Raw genomic sequence first — 14,723 nt, 5'->3', positions numbered from 1 at the left:
TGGGGCCGCGCAGTAGACGGACCCGCGCGGGGAAGGGCGGAGGCACAGACAGGGACATGGGCCAGGTGTCCCGGAAGTCAGACATCAAAATGTATGGCCGTTAATTAACTGTAAAATAATAGCTCACTTGTAGTTTTTAAAAGTCATGTTTTGTGTTACCATTCATTGGCAATTCTGGCCATTTTCAAATGCTTATTAACTGAAATATTGGCTTCTTTATTAATTTTGTTTATATTTTTTGTCCATTTTTATGTACTCAGGAAAACCCTCATATTTAGCATATTAAACTGTTTCTAAGTGCACTTGATTTTATTACTGTAGACATAGAAAAGATTCAAAATGTTTTCGTCAGATCTATCGATCCATTTCTTCATTCCTTTTTATTTTGGTTTCTTTTGTTACTTTTCCTCTAATGTCCTCCCTGAGCCCAGTCCACACAGTCGCCTTGACCTCCCCTCATGTGGCAAGGACGCGGCACGGCCAGTGCCCACGTGCAGTACCACGGTGGACACGCAAGTCTAGAGAGAGCTCTGGCAATGGCCTCCAGACTCGGGATCGTTCGCTCGTGCAGCCAGCCTAACCGGCCCTCGGGAGACCCAGGAAAAGCCCTTCAACCCAGGAATGTGAGTTTGTTTGGAAGAAGGGCTTTGCAGAGCTGACGAACTAAGGCTCTTTGGTGAGGGGATAACCCTGGGCTTTCTGAGGGGGCCCTGACCGCCCTCACATGTGTCCTGTGGGGTAGATCTGCAATGGATGGAAGGGGAGACACCGGAGAAGAGGAGGCCACGTGGAGACAGAGAAGCAGGCTGGAGTGATGAGGCCACAAGCCAGGATGCCTGGAGCATCAGAAGCCAGGAGAGGAGGGCCCGCCCGCGCCTCTGGAGGGAGCAGGTCCCAGGATGCCTGGGCTCCAGGCTTCCAGCCTCCAGCACCAAGACTGCACTCTGCCGTTTCGGGCACCCGATCTGTGGTAACTTGCTATGGCAGCCCCTAGGAAACTAAACACACCCATTAATCAATAATTCTGTTCCTAGGAATTGACTGGAGAAAAGAAAGATCTACATTTTCAGAAAATATTCAAAAAAATACATTAACCACAGAACAATGGCCAAACATTTTTGTAAGTAACTTAAATGTCAAACAATAGGGGAAAGTTTCAATCACATTCCATACAGGAACGTTACACATCGATTAAAATTAAATTATAAAAGGATGTTTTCAATATATGGGCAAATTCTTAGAAAAGAATATAAAGTGAAAAAAAACAAGGTAGTTTCCAATTCTGATTTTTAAAATAATTAGAAGAAGGCTGGAAAGAAACACACCAATAAACTATAATCATTTCTAGGTCATGGAATTATTGCTGACTTGTAATATATTCATTAGCTCCTAAATACTTAGCAGATAAAATGACCAGAAATAAAAGAAAAGAAGGCCAGGTGCAATGGCTGACACTTGTAATCCCAGCACTTTGGGAGGCCAAGGCAAGAGGATTGCTTGAACCCAGGAGTTTGAGACCAGACTGGGCAATATAGCCAAACCCCAGCTTTACTGAAAATATAAAAAGTTAGCTGGGCGTGGTGGCATGCACCTGTAGTCCCAGCTACTCAGGGGCTGAGGCAGGAAAATCACTTGAGCCCAAGAAGTCAAGGCGGCAGTGAGCTATGATGATGCCACTGCATTCCAGCCTGGGCAACAAGCAAGGCCCTGTCTCAAATAAAGAAAAAAGAAAAGAAAATGTACAAAAGTAGCCTAACTCGCCTCCCATGATACCCTCAGATACAGAGAGAGCAAAATGAATTGTAGGTGAGAAGAATCTCAAGAGCTATAACAAATATAGTAAAAGTTGTCAGAAAGCAAAGATCTGGTAGCCAAGGAAAGGTCTCATGACACACGACAAAGCAGTAACCCCGGGGTTTCACCTGTCCTTGTCCACTGGGAAGCCACTGGCTGCTTTCTGAGCGTGTCCCAGCCCACCACAGAGGAGGGCTCTAAGGAACGGGCAGGTGCTGATGGGCAGTGCCAAACACCAGTGTGCCGCCACGCACTCCTCAGTGAGGCTGTTCGCAAATTCACAGCACTGCGGGGCTGGATGTCACCCAATATGCATAAGCACTTTTTAAAAAGCTAAAGTGAGTGGTAAATGATACGAGATATTCTATCTCGCAGCTCCTCTATGGTTTGGACTCTAGTGCTTTTCTGCGAGAAAACAAACGCCAGGTAAGGGCTTCCTCCTCGGGTTACAGCATGGGATATGCTGACCCACCGACGCCCACGGGGACCATTCTGTCCCCACCCAGGGGTCATGCACCTCTGCGGCTACGTGGAGCATGCAGCCGCGCTGAGCTGGCTCTGTGGACCTCAGTCTTAGAGGAGCGAGGCAGAGACAGAAAGCACCAGAGTCCGCCCATCCCACCACGGAGCCCCCCAAAGAGTCCACCACAGAGCCCACCCATCCCACCACAGAGGCCGGCCCATCCTGCCACAGACACATTCGTTCCACCACAGAGCCTGCCACAGAGCTCCCCGCCATCCCACCACAGACCCACTCATCCCACCGCAGAGCCCACTGTCCCACCACGGAGGCCCCCACCCTGCCCCATCCTGGAGCCCCCGACCCGATCCTGCCACAGAGCCTGCCCATCCCGTCATGGAGCCCCCCCGCATACTGCTGCAGAGCCCCCACCCCTGCCCTGCACCCCATCCCACCTCAGAGCTCACCCTCTGGCTGCCTGTGTCCTCCGCGTTCCCCTAGGCTGGAACATGGCCTGTCCTCCCGGTCTCTCCGCCTTGCTTTTCGTCAGTCACAGCTCGTTTCTGGAACTCGGGACCAAAGATGCCTAAGCAAGGCCTGGCGGTGAAGTCCATCACGTGACTGGCGCGGGGCACAGTAAATGGTGCACTTGTCACTATGGCTCGATGGCTTTCAGAGGAGGTTTCTCCTTCCCTGTCTGCTTTATGATATCTTGCAGTCTTTTTATTGAACGAAAACATAAAGAAGTCCCGTAAGACTCAGAAGTATGATGCACTGTGGGTAGTGTGCACACTCAGAAGAGCAGTCAGAGGCGGGGCAGTGCCAGGCAGCCCCTCACCCTCTAGAGCCTCCTGGTCTCTAGGACAGGCCGGCTTTCCTGTGTCGCTCTCCCCGGCCCCCGGAGAACCAGGACAGCTCAGCCCGGGAGGGCGAGTGTGACCACCCCAGGCCCAGCACAAGGGCCCCACTGCCCTTCCCAGCCACTGGCTTGGACATGATGAGATGTGAGGGGAGGTCTTCTGGAGAACTCACAGTAAGGTTTCCTTACTGCAAAGGTGTCCCCCATCACGCCTGCAGGGCTGACGTCACCAACAGGGGCACCGTCCCCGCATCATGCCTTTAGGGCCAGTGTCCGCAGCCAGCAGGGGCTACGCCGGGATGCTGAAGGCCACAGAGCAGGCAGCGGGAACCTGGTTGCTGAGGATGACATGCTGTGGTGCTCTGTGGTAAGAACTCACAAATCCTCAGTTTCAGTTGTTTTGTGTGGGACTTTCTATTATATGCAGCCAAAAGTATTCTGATACAGCAAAAAAACAAAAACAAAACAAAACAATAAAACCCAGAAAATCAGAACCACTGTCCACCTCAGCACCTGCAGGTGTGCAGCTGGCATTCTGATCCACATTCATTCAGCAAATGAGGGGCTCATGCCCAGCAAGGTGTCAGGCATGGGGGACACTGCCATGACCACAGTGGGTGGCCCTCTATCCCACAGATCTCTCCCAGCCCGTGGCACTGGACGGTGGCAGCTGCGTCCCCAGCTCTGGAGACCCCCCTGCCAATGTGGCCTGCGGCTCTGTGTGACCTCACACGGGATCCGATGCGCCATCTGACCCCTCTACCCCAGTTTCCTCATCTGCAGCTTTCAGACAACGCCAGCACTGACCTCACAGGGCTAGCATGAGAATTACATGAGTTAATGTGAGTAACTCACCCAGCAGTGCCAGGCACACAGCAAGCACTCAAGAGATGCCAGATATGATCAGAAAACATCAAAAATAAATAAGTTGCATGGGGCATGAGAAGGCAAGGGAGCCGGAAGCACCAGAGGGATGGCACCCACTTTCGCCTGGCCTCTCTGAGAAGCCCTACATGTGGGAAGGCTTGGAGGAAGGAGAGATACGCCCCATCCTTCCTGCAGGGCATACAGGCCCTGAACCAGGACAATCACTGAAGTTCAGGCACCAGCAAGGAGGCCTGGGTGATGGGGGCAGAGTGTTGAGGGGATGAACTTGGTTGGCCTGGGCGGGCTGTGAGGGGTGGTGTGGACCCCCATAAGCAGGTGGCCTGGAGCTGAGGCAGATGGAGATGTGATCGGGCTTCTAGGGTTCCTCATTCTGGAGTCGGTATCCTTCCAGTCTGGTCTTTATGCTCCAAACTCAGTGGCTTTAGGAAAATGGATGAACATATTCACACTGTCTTATAATCCGTTCTCTTTACTTAATATGGTATGAACACCTTCTTATAGAATTAAGTACTTAACTTCCATCTTTTTGTGGATGTGTATTTTTTATAACTTTGCTGTGTCACCATGAATTTACCCAATCTTGTTACTGCTGTTTTCCAGTATTATACTACGAAACACAACTGGAGAGGACATCCACTTACCTAACTTGCTGTAAATTCATGATTATTTCCTTAGAAAAAGTTTCCAGAAGTGAAATTGCTGGGATAGTTACATGCAAAGAAGAGTTTTTTTTAATTGAGTGCTGTGACTCTTAAGAAAATATCATTAGAAAAGCAAGTAGCAGGAAAAATTGAAGACTGAGAAATACTGTTTGGTTGCTTTAAAGAACTACAGAATTCAGGTTTCACCAACAAAAATAAAACTTTGAATCTAATTATAGGGACAACCTAGAACATTTTGTTTCGGGCCCAGTAGTGTTACATTCTAAAAGGGCCACAACAAAAGGTTGAAACTACAACTCTCAATTGTTTACGCAAATTTCTAAATTATATATAGTAAAGATAGTCAGAAAACAGATGTTTGGAAGTTTGTTCAGAATGTCAAAATATTATGAAGAATGTTACACAATGGAAATTATTTTTAAAGAGCTAAAGGTTTCATATTAAAGACCAAGAAAAAAGGCAAAGAACCTGCTGCTGTGCTTGTCTCTAGCACTCGCAACTCGGAAGCAGCGGCTGAAACGTGGAGAAGGGACGGCGGCGTAACGAGGCGTCAACTGTGTGTATTTACGAGGTCATGCAACTGTTTATCCAGTGACATGGCCTAAAACCCTGCAGCAGGTGTAGAGATGGCCTGGGCCACCCCTTCCTGCCATCTCTGCTGCACTGAGGACAGCATGTGGACAGACTGGGGGAGGTGGAGGCTGGGACCCAGCCCCAGCGAGGAATTCGGAGGCTGGGAGCATGACCTCACTCGGGCATTGGGGCCGGGGAAGCAGCACTCCAACTAGGTTCGAGAGAAAAGACATGAGGAAAAGGCAGAATGAAAAGCACTGTCAAGTGTGGGTGAAGCCAGAGTCATGCTGGGGCACAGCCCAGGCAGGGAACAGAGAGTGACCATGGGGAGCAGACAGCCAGCACCCCGGGAGGGTGACGTGGCCGGAGAAGAGGCAGGGACGTAGGTCGGGCTGGGGAATCTGTACCTCGAGGAGGCATCAGCCCTCTGCTGCACCTTCACCCATTCAGATCACTAGATGAGACCGGGGGCCAGGGTTCAAGGGTGATCAAGACCCTTCTCACAGAGTGGCTATTCCAAAACATCAAAGACAAGGAAAGTGGGAATTACAAGGTGGTGAGAGGCGTTACCCTAACAGTCAGAGTACAGAGAAACCTGCCCAACCCAATCTCGTGGGTCAGGGAGGATGTGCGGAGAGGAGATGCTGCCTCTAAGCTTGCTGAGCGAACGAGCACTTCTTCCCAAAGCGCAAGACAAGGGAGAGAAGAGGGAAGTGGCAACGGGTCTGAGAGAACCATTATGACGGCTCCATCCACAGACTGCCTCGGCCACCAGAACAACACTTACCTTCAGCTAAAACAGGGTTCTGGGCATCTACATGCAAAGACTCAGATGGAATGTGAAGGCACACGAAACTTGAGAAATTGCTGTTGTCTGCAGGACACACAACGTGAATCCACGTGTCTTCAGCCCTAAACCACAGTAGCTTAGTGAGTGATGCAGACACGAAGACCTGGCCATGCAAATACCAGCAAAAGGCCTGGTGCAGTGGCTCACGCCCATAATTGCAACATTTTGGGAGGCTGAGGTAGGCTGATGGCTAGAGCACAGGAGTCAGAGTCTAGCCTGAGCAACATGGTGAAACACCATCTCTACTAAAAATACAAAAAATTAGCTGGGTGTGGTGGTGCATGACTGTAGTCCCAGCTACTTGAGAGGCTAAGGTGGGAGGATCGCTTGAGCCCAGGAGGTCGAGGCTGCAATGAGCTGTGATTATGCCACTCCAACCTGATAGACAGGAGTGAGACCATCTCTAAATAAATAAGTAAATAAATACCAAGAAGAGATCATCAGTGCTGAGTGTAGGCTGTGCATGTGAGTTTTTCTGGTTTATTTCAAAGAAACCAAATCAAGACACAATCATTTAAAAATACTTCTGTGGCCGGACGCGGTGGCTCAAGCCTGTAATCCCAGCACTTTGGGAGGCCGAGACTGGCGGATCACGAGGTCAGGAGATCGAGACCATCCTGGTGAACACGGTAAAACCCCGTCTCTACTAAAAAAAACACAAAAAACTAGCTGGGCGAGGTGGCGGGCACCTGTAGTCCCAGTTACTCAGGAGGCTGAGGCAGGAGAATGGCATAAACCCGGGAGGTGGAGCTTGCAGTGAGCTGAGATCGGGCCACTGCACTCCAGCCTGGGTGACAGAGCCAGACTCCATCTCAAAAAAAAAAAAAAAAAAAAAAAAACAACTTCTGTATTTGTAACTGTTATATGTTATACAACCCCAGCCCCTGAATATAAGATCTACCCTCAGAACATCTCTTACAAGTTAGTGCCAGAGAAAATTCATCTTCACCAAAAAATGAGTATCCATTGTCCACCCTGATAGCATGATCAAGTGAGGTCAAACATGGCTTTGTGGTTTTGGGTTTTTGTTGACTTGACTCCCTGGAAGCTCAGTGTCAAATGTGATGCTGAAGAATTACATCCATCCTCATGGTTATCACGTTTGTTTCCTCTAATTTTCTACTTCTATTTTCTAATTAACTTTTTTGCCCTTGTCCTTTTGTGGTTAAGTTCAGTCAAAAACTTTTTGGAAAGTGGCAAGAGAGATACAAAAAAATAAAACAAGACCAGAAATAATAAGTAAAAGAGTTTTGGGAGAAATCAAAGAGTGGCTTGCTAATTTCCATTGTGGATTGGCTCAAAGTAGGCCTCAATTATATTTTTTCATGATAAAAATAGTCAAGACTAATCCAGCATTTACTACGTGCACCATTCTTATCACTTTACAGTCATCAATTCATTTAATCCTCCTAAACCCTATAAGTTAATATTGCATTAGCCCCACTCTTAGTGATGAGAAAACTAAAATATGGTGAGGTCAAATAAAGGGCCAAATGCAGCCGGGAAAAGTGACTCACTCCTTTAATCCCGGCACTTGGGGAGGTCAGGGCAGGAGGATTCCTTAAGGCCAGGAATCCAAGACCAGCCTGGGCAACACTGCAAGACTTCCTTCTCTACAAAAAAAAAGTAAAAATTAGTTGGGTGTGGTGGCATACACCAACTACTAGAGAGGCTGAGGTGGGAGGATCACTTGTGCCCAGGAGGTCAAGACTGCAGTTAGCTACAACCATGCCACAGAACTCCCGCCTGGATGACAGAGGGATACCTTGTCTCTAGAAAGCCACTTGCAACGCTGTGCAAAAATCACAGGACAAACATTCATTACACACAGGAGGATATTTTTAAATACAGCCTAACTTAAAATACATACTCTATGGACCCTTGGGGATCATTTCCATTTTTCTTCTTTTGTGCAGAGTGTGAAACATTTTAAAGACAATGATCAGTCAGATTCGCAGGTTACTTTGAAAATTTTTAACACAAGTTTACAGATGGGCTGGTTCCAAATGTTTATTCATTGTTTAAAATGGTTTATTTAAATTTTTTTCTTCTTTTCCTGCCGATACACACAATGTACCATATAAAAAACAGTACCTGAAGATGAACAAGCCTTTCCTTGCAACAAGAGCTTTAACATGGAAATGTTTGGAGAAACTAAAAACCCAAACATCCCACTTGCTTGTCAGGGACAGAAAAGTCAATTCAAAGCAAGAATATCCTGGTTTATGTAACTGAAAATCACAGGGTAATGACGGTTCAGGCATAACTTAGTTCACAGCTTCCAACAGCGTCCTCAGGACCAAGCTCTCTGCATAACGGCCGCCCTTCTCCACAGACAGATGATGAAGGTGTCCTTTCCAGACATGCCATCCCCACAAGACTGTGCACTGATGCCACAGCTCCAGGCCTTACACCTTTCCCGCCGTTTTTCCTAAAGCTTTCCCTTCCTAGAAAGTTCCCGCTCTTCACTGATCCAGGTGCTCTTGAGAGGGAGCTAGGGCTCCAACCAGTCAGGGGCCACCTCTGCTGGGAAGAGGGGTCCACCAAGCCAACCCCATGAGGGGGCAGGTGTTCTCCAAGGGGAGCTTTCTGCTGCCTGGAAAGGCAAGCCTACGCTGAACTGCGAATACACCAGAGTCTGCAGTAACGGGTCTGGAAAGCTCAACTCCTGAAGACCCACCAACAAATACAGACAGGACAGTTCCAGAACTAAGGCAACTAACATCCCACATGCAGACACTGCCAGCAAGTCAGGAGAGGTGCATGCCTTAGAGCAGCTGCAGCGGACACCCATCACCGGGATGCCAGAACAGCCAGGCACCTCTCCTGGAGCTGAGATTAAGGGCAAGGCCCATGACCTGAGGATTGGGAGAAGATTTTCATAGGCAGATGAAGTCAGTGCACAGAAGAATGACATGAAAAAAGAAAAACAGAGGTTTACAGATGAGCTTCTACTGCCTTTGCTGAGGAGATTAATTTGTTTCTGCTATTAAGCCCTGGAGGGGAAAGGTGGCTACCAGCAGATGCAGGATTTAAACTGGAGTTTGCACACCCTACGACCCCATGCCTGGTCAACGCCAAAGCCCATCTGCTTACCTTCCCTAAAAATTAAAGTCTTTTGTCATGAACACACATGAAATCACCATGCTCAGTTTTTGTACACACAGGTACCTAGGAAACAACAAAACATATTTAAAAAGTTGGTGGTACTAGGAAGCCTGGTATGATGAAAACTACTTGGTAAAACTACGGTTAATTAAGAATAATTTTCAACTGCATAGAAAGTGAGCCCACTAACTTCCTGTATGGCAGCCTATAATTCTTTTATAACCAACATGCTGGCAATGCTCTAAATATGACTCCCATCTGGCCAAAATGATGAATCATAGCTATTTTTATTATATCCAATGAATGACCATGGAGCATCTGTCCTGAGGGTCAATAAATAGAACATTTAATTAACTTCATTTTAAAATCTATAATCAAAGTATATATCATTCAGTTCCTTGGATAACTGAGGAGTCATGAAGCTTTTCCTCAAATACGGCTATATAATAAAAAAATTTATAGCATTCCTTCAATTTTGACATTATGGAAGATAATGTCTTCAAAACAAAACAAAACAAAATCCTCTCACCCTTAAAAAGATATTAGAGCACTTTAGTTTCAGAATTAGTTGAGTTCTGGGTACATAGAATCCAATGTAATTTAAATTCCATGAAGCCTATTTTTGCTTTTATATTTAATTTGGAATTTCTACCAATTTCAAAACTGAAATAAGTAGACAAAAATAAGAGAAGCAATAGATTGCCACAGAAGGGCATGTACGTCACTGGGGAGAAATAATGTAATGTGATCTGAATTCTATAAAAATAAAAATCGAACTAACCCATTTAAATCACAAGTAACAAAAGGCATACAAAAAGTTGGTAAATAAATACATGTTTATTTCTGTCTTAAGCTGTACCACTTTGGACTATGGTAAGTGCAAAGTTCTTTCGAAGGATAACAAATACACATTGAATACTATGAAAAGTTGACTTAGAATGCTTATCTGAGAAAACATCTGTGTTGAGAAAACTTTACTTTTAATTACTTCATTCCATGAATTATTTGACATAGTACTCATTTTGCTTACAACGTTTATCCTTTAACCTGAAAATACAACATACAGATTTGACGTGGTAGCTCAACAGAGGAAGCCGTTCCATACCTCTCCGCTTTTACCCAAGAACAGGGGCGATCACCAAGGAGTGACAGCGAAGGGGCAGGAATGGCGCACAGAGGCAGGACGCGCCCCAGGTCATCACTGAGAGCAGATCCCACGCCCCTGAGCTGCCGCGGTGAAGATACCTCAGGTGACCCAAGAGAGAACGCAGGACAGGGCCGGCTCTGGGTCACCTCTGTCCCTCTGCGTCCTCCCCGCCCAGATTGTGCTTGGAAAGAATATTGCCTACAGCCTGCTCCCCGTGCTGCCAGATGTAGGGGATAAAATATTCTAATGTGTTCTCTTCCAAGCAATGAAAAAGTCACACCATCCAGAAGGAAATGGTACGCACACTCTACAATTACTATTGGAGCCAAATCTGTGAGTCACCCAGCTGCCGGCACAAGACAATTTGGCTACTGGAAAATCCTGATTAATGACATTTTTTTAAACCCAGAGTAACAACTTGACCTGCCAAGAATTACCATTTTTTCATCATTTCGCCATTTTTGGCCTTGGTTATCTATTACCTTTCTCAGAGAAAAGGAAGAAAGTAAAATGAAAATGGTGTAAGGTGCGTTCATCTCAGGCCAAAATGTGCTTTCCAAGGTGCGCTGGGGCCGGGGTTTAGCGCAGCCTCGCGACCTGGGGGAAGGGTCCTTGGAGAGCCTCCCGGACTTCCTCGGGCTACGCCGAGGTGCTGGGTTATTTCCCAACTGCAAACACAATTAATTCACCGGCTGTTGATAAGAGTCCTCCTGACAGCGCGGATCACTGGGCTCCGCCAGGCGCTGGGACCGGGTCTCTGTCCGGGGCGCCCCCGGCCCGACCCCGCCGGGGGTCCTCGCCTTCGCGTCACCGGAGCTGCCTCCAGCCTCGAGTCCGGGATGATGGGAGAAGCGGCGGCGCTTTGGAGGATATTTCCAGCTCCCAAACCCCCCACAGCCCAGGCTGGCCGAGTTCATCCACACGAAGGATAAATTCACTGCTGATCGCTTTATCTTTAATCGATACGAGACCGGCGCCGCCGATAAGTCACGAATTCCCAATTCCAAGCCGTGGCCGGGATCGCCATTCACCAGCGGCGGCGGCGGCGTCGCGCAGGGGCGGGAAGGACCCGGGCTCCAAGCGCGTAGGGCCCGGACCCGGGGCCGCGAGTTTCCGACACGCATCGCAGACCCGCCGCGCGCCCTCGCCCCCGCGCCCGCTCTGCACCTGAGAACCTCCGCTGTCCCGGGGCTCCGCCTTCTCGCCGGCGCCCACCTCGCCCAACTATCTTTCCTCGAGGCCCCTCCCCGGGTTCCCAGGTCCAGCCTGCTCCCAAGCCTCCGGCACCACACACGCCGCGCGCGGAGGGAGGGCCGGGCGGGGAGAGGTGTCCAGTCCAGCCCAGCCCAGCCCCACCTGGGCGCGCAGGCAGAGGAGCCGGCGCCCGCCGCCTCCCAGCCCTCCGCGCAGAGCTGTAATAATTACATCCTCATTATTTCTCCTGCAATCGTTAGCGAAGGAGCCGGAGAACAGCAACAGCCGCTGCCGGGGGAGGCTTAGTTACAAAACCCTGCGCTGGGTAGCGCCTCGCTTAGCAACCACCCCTAAAAAAGCCCCCGTGCTCCTCGCTCGCACTTGGAGAGCCGGGCGGCGGCCACCCCCTCGCTGCGCGCACCCTCCACCCCGCCTGGTCTCGGCAGCCGCGGCCGCCCGGCACAAGGGGCCCCTCCTGGCCGCCCCCGCCCCCGCGAGCCCCCGCGCGCGCAGCCCAGCCTGACACCCTTCATTCATTCCCGGTCCCCGTCGGCGTTTCCATCCGGGCTTGGGGGGAGGGGGATGCAGTCTGCTGCCCGCCGCCCCCACTCGCTCGCAGCTGTCCCACCGGAGGTAGGCGCGTAGCCCCTGGCCCGCCGGCGCTTCCCAGGCTGTGCCCCCTCCACGAACGGAGAATTTCACACCTCCGCGGCCCCGTGGGCTCCCGCACCCCCGGAGCCCAGGGTCCCGGCACCCCCGAGCGCGGCCAGAGATGCGGGGAGCCCGGCGAGGAGCGCAACGCGCGACCCCCGAGCACAGGCTGTCCCTGGGGTCGCCGGCGCTCCGGCCCTGGCGGGCGGCACGACCCTCGCTCGCCCCCGCCCCCAACCCTGACGCCCTCGCTGCGTCCCCGCGGTTCCAACACGCCGCCCCCTCCCCGCCTCGACGGCTCTCGCAGCCCCGCGCCCGGCTTCTCGCGCCCAGCTCCCTGCGGCCCCCGGTGGCTCGCACCTTCCTCAGCGCGGACATCCTCGGACGCTCCGAGCTCAGCAGGTGCGGGGCGACATGGCGAAGCGGCCCCTCCTCAGGCCGGCGGCTCCCGGGGCTCGCGGGTCGGGGTCCGTGCGTCCGTCCGCGGTCCGTCTGTCCGTCCACCGCCGCCGCCGCGCGCTCAGACAGCGCTCGAGCCCGGCGCACGGTCGGTCCTCACGGCCGGCGCCTGCGCACTCGGCGCCCGGGGAGGCACCGGCGCACTGGGGGGCGGCCGGCGCGCGGCTGCATCTGGGGAAGGGCCCGGCTCGGGGAGCGCGCGGACAGCCCGGCCCCAACTGTTGCGCGGGGCGCGCGGGTCACCTGGGGACGGCGCGGGGCTCCCGGCGGGAAAGCAGCGGCCTCCACCGCGGCGCGCGCGGGCGACGCTCACCGCGCCCGAAAGTTAGCGGGGGACCCGGTCACACCCGTCGCCCCCGGGCAGGGTCAGCCTTTCTGGACCGCGGTTAGGGACGCGCCGGCGTTTTGTGCAAGGGACTCGCGCTCCGGTTCGAGTCGGCTCGGCTCCCAGTGGGGCTCGCGGGGCAGAGGGGACGTGGGGCGAGGGAGGCGCGGGCGCTTGCGAGGATCTCACTGCGAGGTGCGGCCGCCGCGTGGGTGCTGGAGGCGGAACCTCCCCCGGTTTCCACTGGCGGGCTCCGCTGAGGTGGGTGTGCGGCGGCGGCTTCACGGGGACCCACCGGGGGCGCCCCGAGAACCTGGGTCCGGACGCAGGGAGCGCCCTTGGAGGGGACCCGCCGCCTGGGTTTGCTGTGAGCGGCGTATGGACGACAGAGCCGAGGAAAAGGGAAAATCGACCCGGAGAAGTGGTGTTGACAACCACAGCAGCCGGGAAGATCAGCCACCCTGGCCACGTGTGGACGGACCCTCGCCAGGGTCATGAGTTTGCCCTTCCAGGAGCGGAACGCGGGAGCGAGACGCACTGGCATGAGGGTCCCCGGGCGGTCACCGACCCTGGGCAAGTCTCGCAGTCCCAGTTTAACGTAAATGCAGAAATGGATTTCTGCTTTCCACCTGCGTGGCTATGGCATTTAAATGAGATAAAAGATGCGAAAACAAACCGCATAGAAAGACGGATGGGAGTTAGAATGAAATCAGGTCATCCAAAATATTTGGAATGGACAAACCCATCTTTTCCAGAAATTCCAAGATCTTTAAACCAGGCTCTGTAAGAATTTCCCGTATAGTTGATCACCCAAATATTCATCAGTTGCAGTGTATTTTCAAGGCAGAGTGCTAAACGATGAGAGGGTAGCAAGGTGAATGGAAGAAAGAAGTACAGCCGCTGTCCATTTCTCCTAAATGTTTCCCGAATCCATCAGTGGTCTCCACTGGATTCAGAGCCCAAACCTCAACCGGGGAGAGCGTCCAGGTCAATTTATTTTCATTTCACAATTTACTTTCCCTTTGCTTTCCTCCCCGGCATTTCGTCCCCATCCCTTCACATTTTTTAAAAGAATCTATTCTTTCATGCAACAGCAACAAGAAAATCACACAAATCTACTGACGGCCTCTCCTGTGTTCTTAGTGTGTGAGCAGTACAGAAAGCCACGGTCGCCGGCCCCACGAAGCCTTCTGTCTAGAGAGGGGTCCACCCAGAAGTTACCCAGGGAACAATTACAAGTTATAATTACTTCTCTGAAGGAAACATATGGAGTGTTATTGGTGAATGTGAAAACGGCAACGAATATGGTTTGTGACATCAGGAAAGAACTTTTTGAGGATGTCGTTACTAAATCTTCCCCTGGGTTCTCCCACAAGCAGGTTTTGAGATGTGGATTTGGGTGCAGGTAGTTCATTTTGGAGATCGATCCCAGGAAACTAGAGGAAGTCGGGAGAGAGAGGCAGGGCAGGAGGGGACGTCCTGGAGGCTGCGGTGACACCAGGCTGCTCCTGTCGGCAGTGGGGCCCCGTCCTGCTGGGGGTGCTCTAAGAGGAGCAGCTTGGAGTGCACGTCAGCATAGGAAGGCTGGACAGCTTTTCAGCTTCTAGGTACCAGTGACTGAGGGCTGCTCTTCACCCACACACCCTGCTCCCCCAGCTGAGCACCTCCCAAAGCTTCAAAGAAAGTCCAGAGGCCAACCAGCAAGGAAGTGCACCGGAACCTGAGAGCACAGTGAGGGTGGCGTCAGAGGTAG

At 51.6% G+C, this 14,723-nt stretch overlaps 2 protein-coding genes across 5 annotated transcripts in view; both read right to left on the bottom strand.

Moving 5' to 3' along the window:
• The window catches only part of DLGAP2 (DLG associated protein 2), a 919,850-nt gene extending 907,138 nt beyond the window's left edge, over positions 1-12,712 (bottom strand). For all 4 annotated transcript variants that reach the window (XM_045398975.3, XM_045398980.3, XM_045398976.3 and 1 more), the window contains exon 1: positions 12,547-12,712. Coding sequence is in view for 1 of the 4 variants with exons in the window: in XM_045398979.3 (XP_045254914.1) it covers positions 12,547-12,564 (18 nt within the window). In the remaining 3 variants the exon portion in view is untranslated. The remainder of the gene's footprint in view (positions 1-12,546) is intronic.
• LOC107130539 (uncharacterized) lies at positions 10,013-11,845 on the bottom strand. Its single transcript, XM_015454420.3, has one exon. It carries the CDS (start codon positions 11,463-11,465, stop codon positions 11,022-11,024), a length of 444 nt encoding a protein of 147 aa, XP_015309906.3. The 5' UTR covers positions 11,466-11,845; the 3' UTR covers positions 10,013-11,021.
• Positions 12,713-14,723: the final 2,011 nt, after the last annotated feature.

This window comes from Macaca fascicularis, chromosome 8 (genome assembly GCF_037993035.2).
Source record: "Macaca fascicularis isolate 582-1 chromosome 8, T2T-MFA8v1.1".
Lineage (NCBI taxonomy): Eukaryota > Metazoa > Chordata > Mammalia > Primates > Cercopithecidae > Macaca > Macaca fascicularis.
Note: the sequence above shows the minus strand (reverse complement) of the source record. Positions and strands in the feature narration are given on the sequence as shown.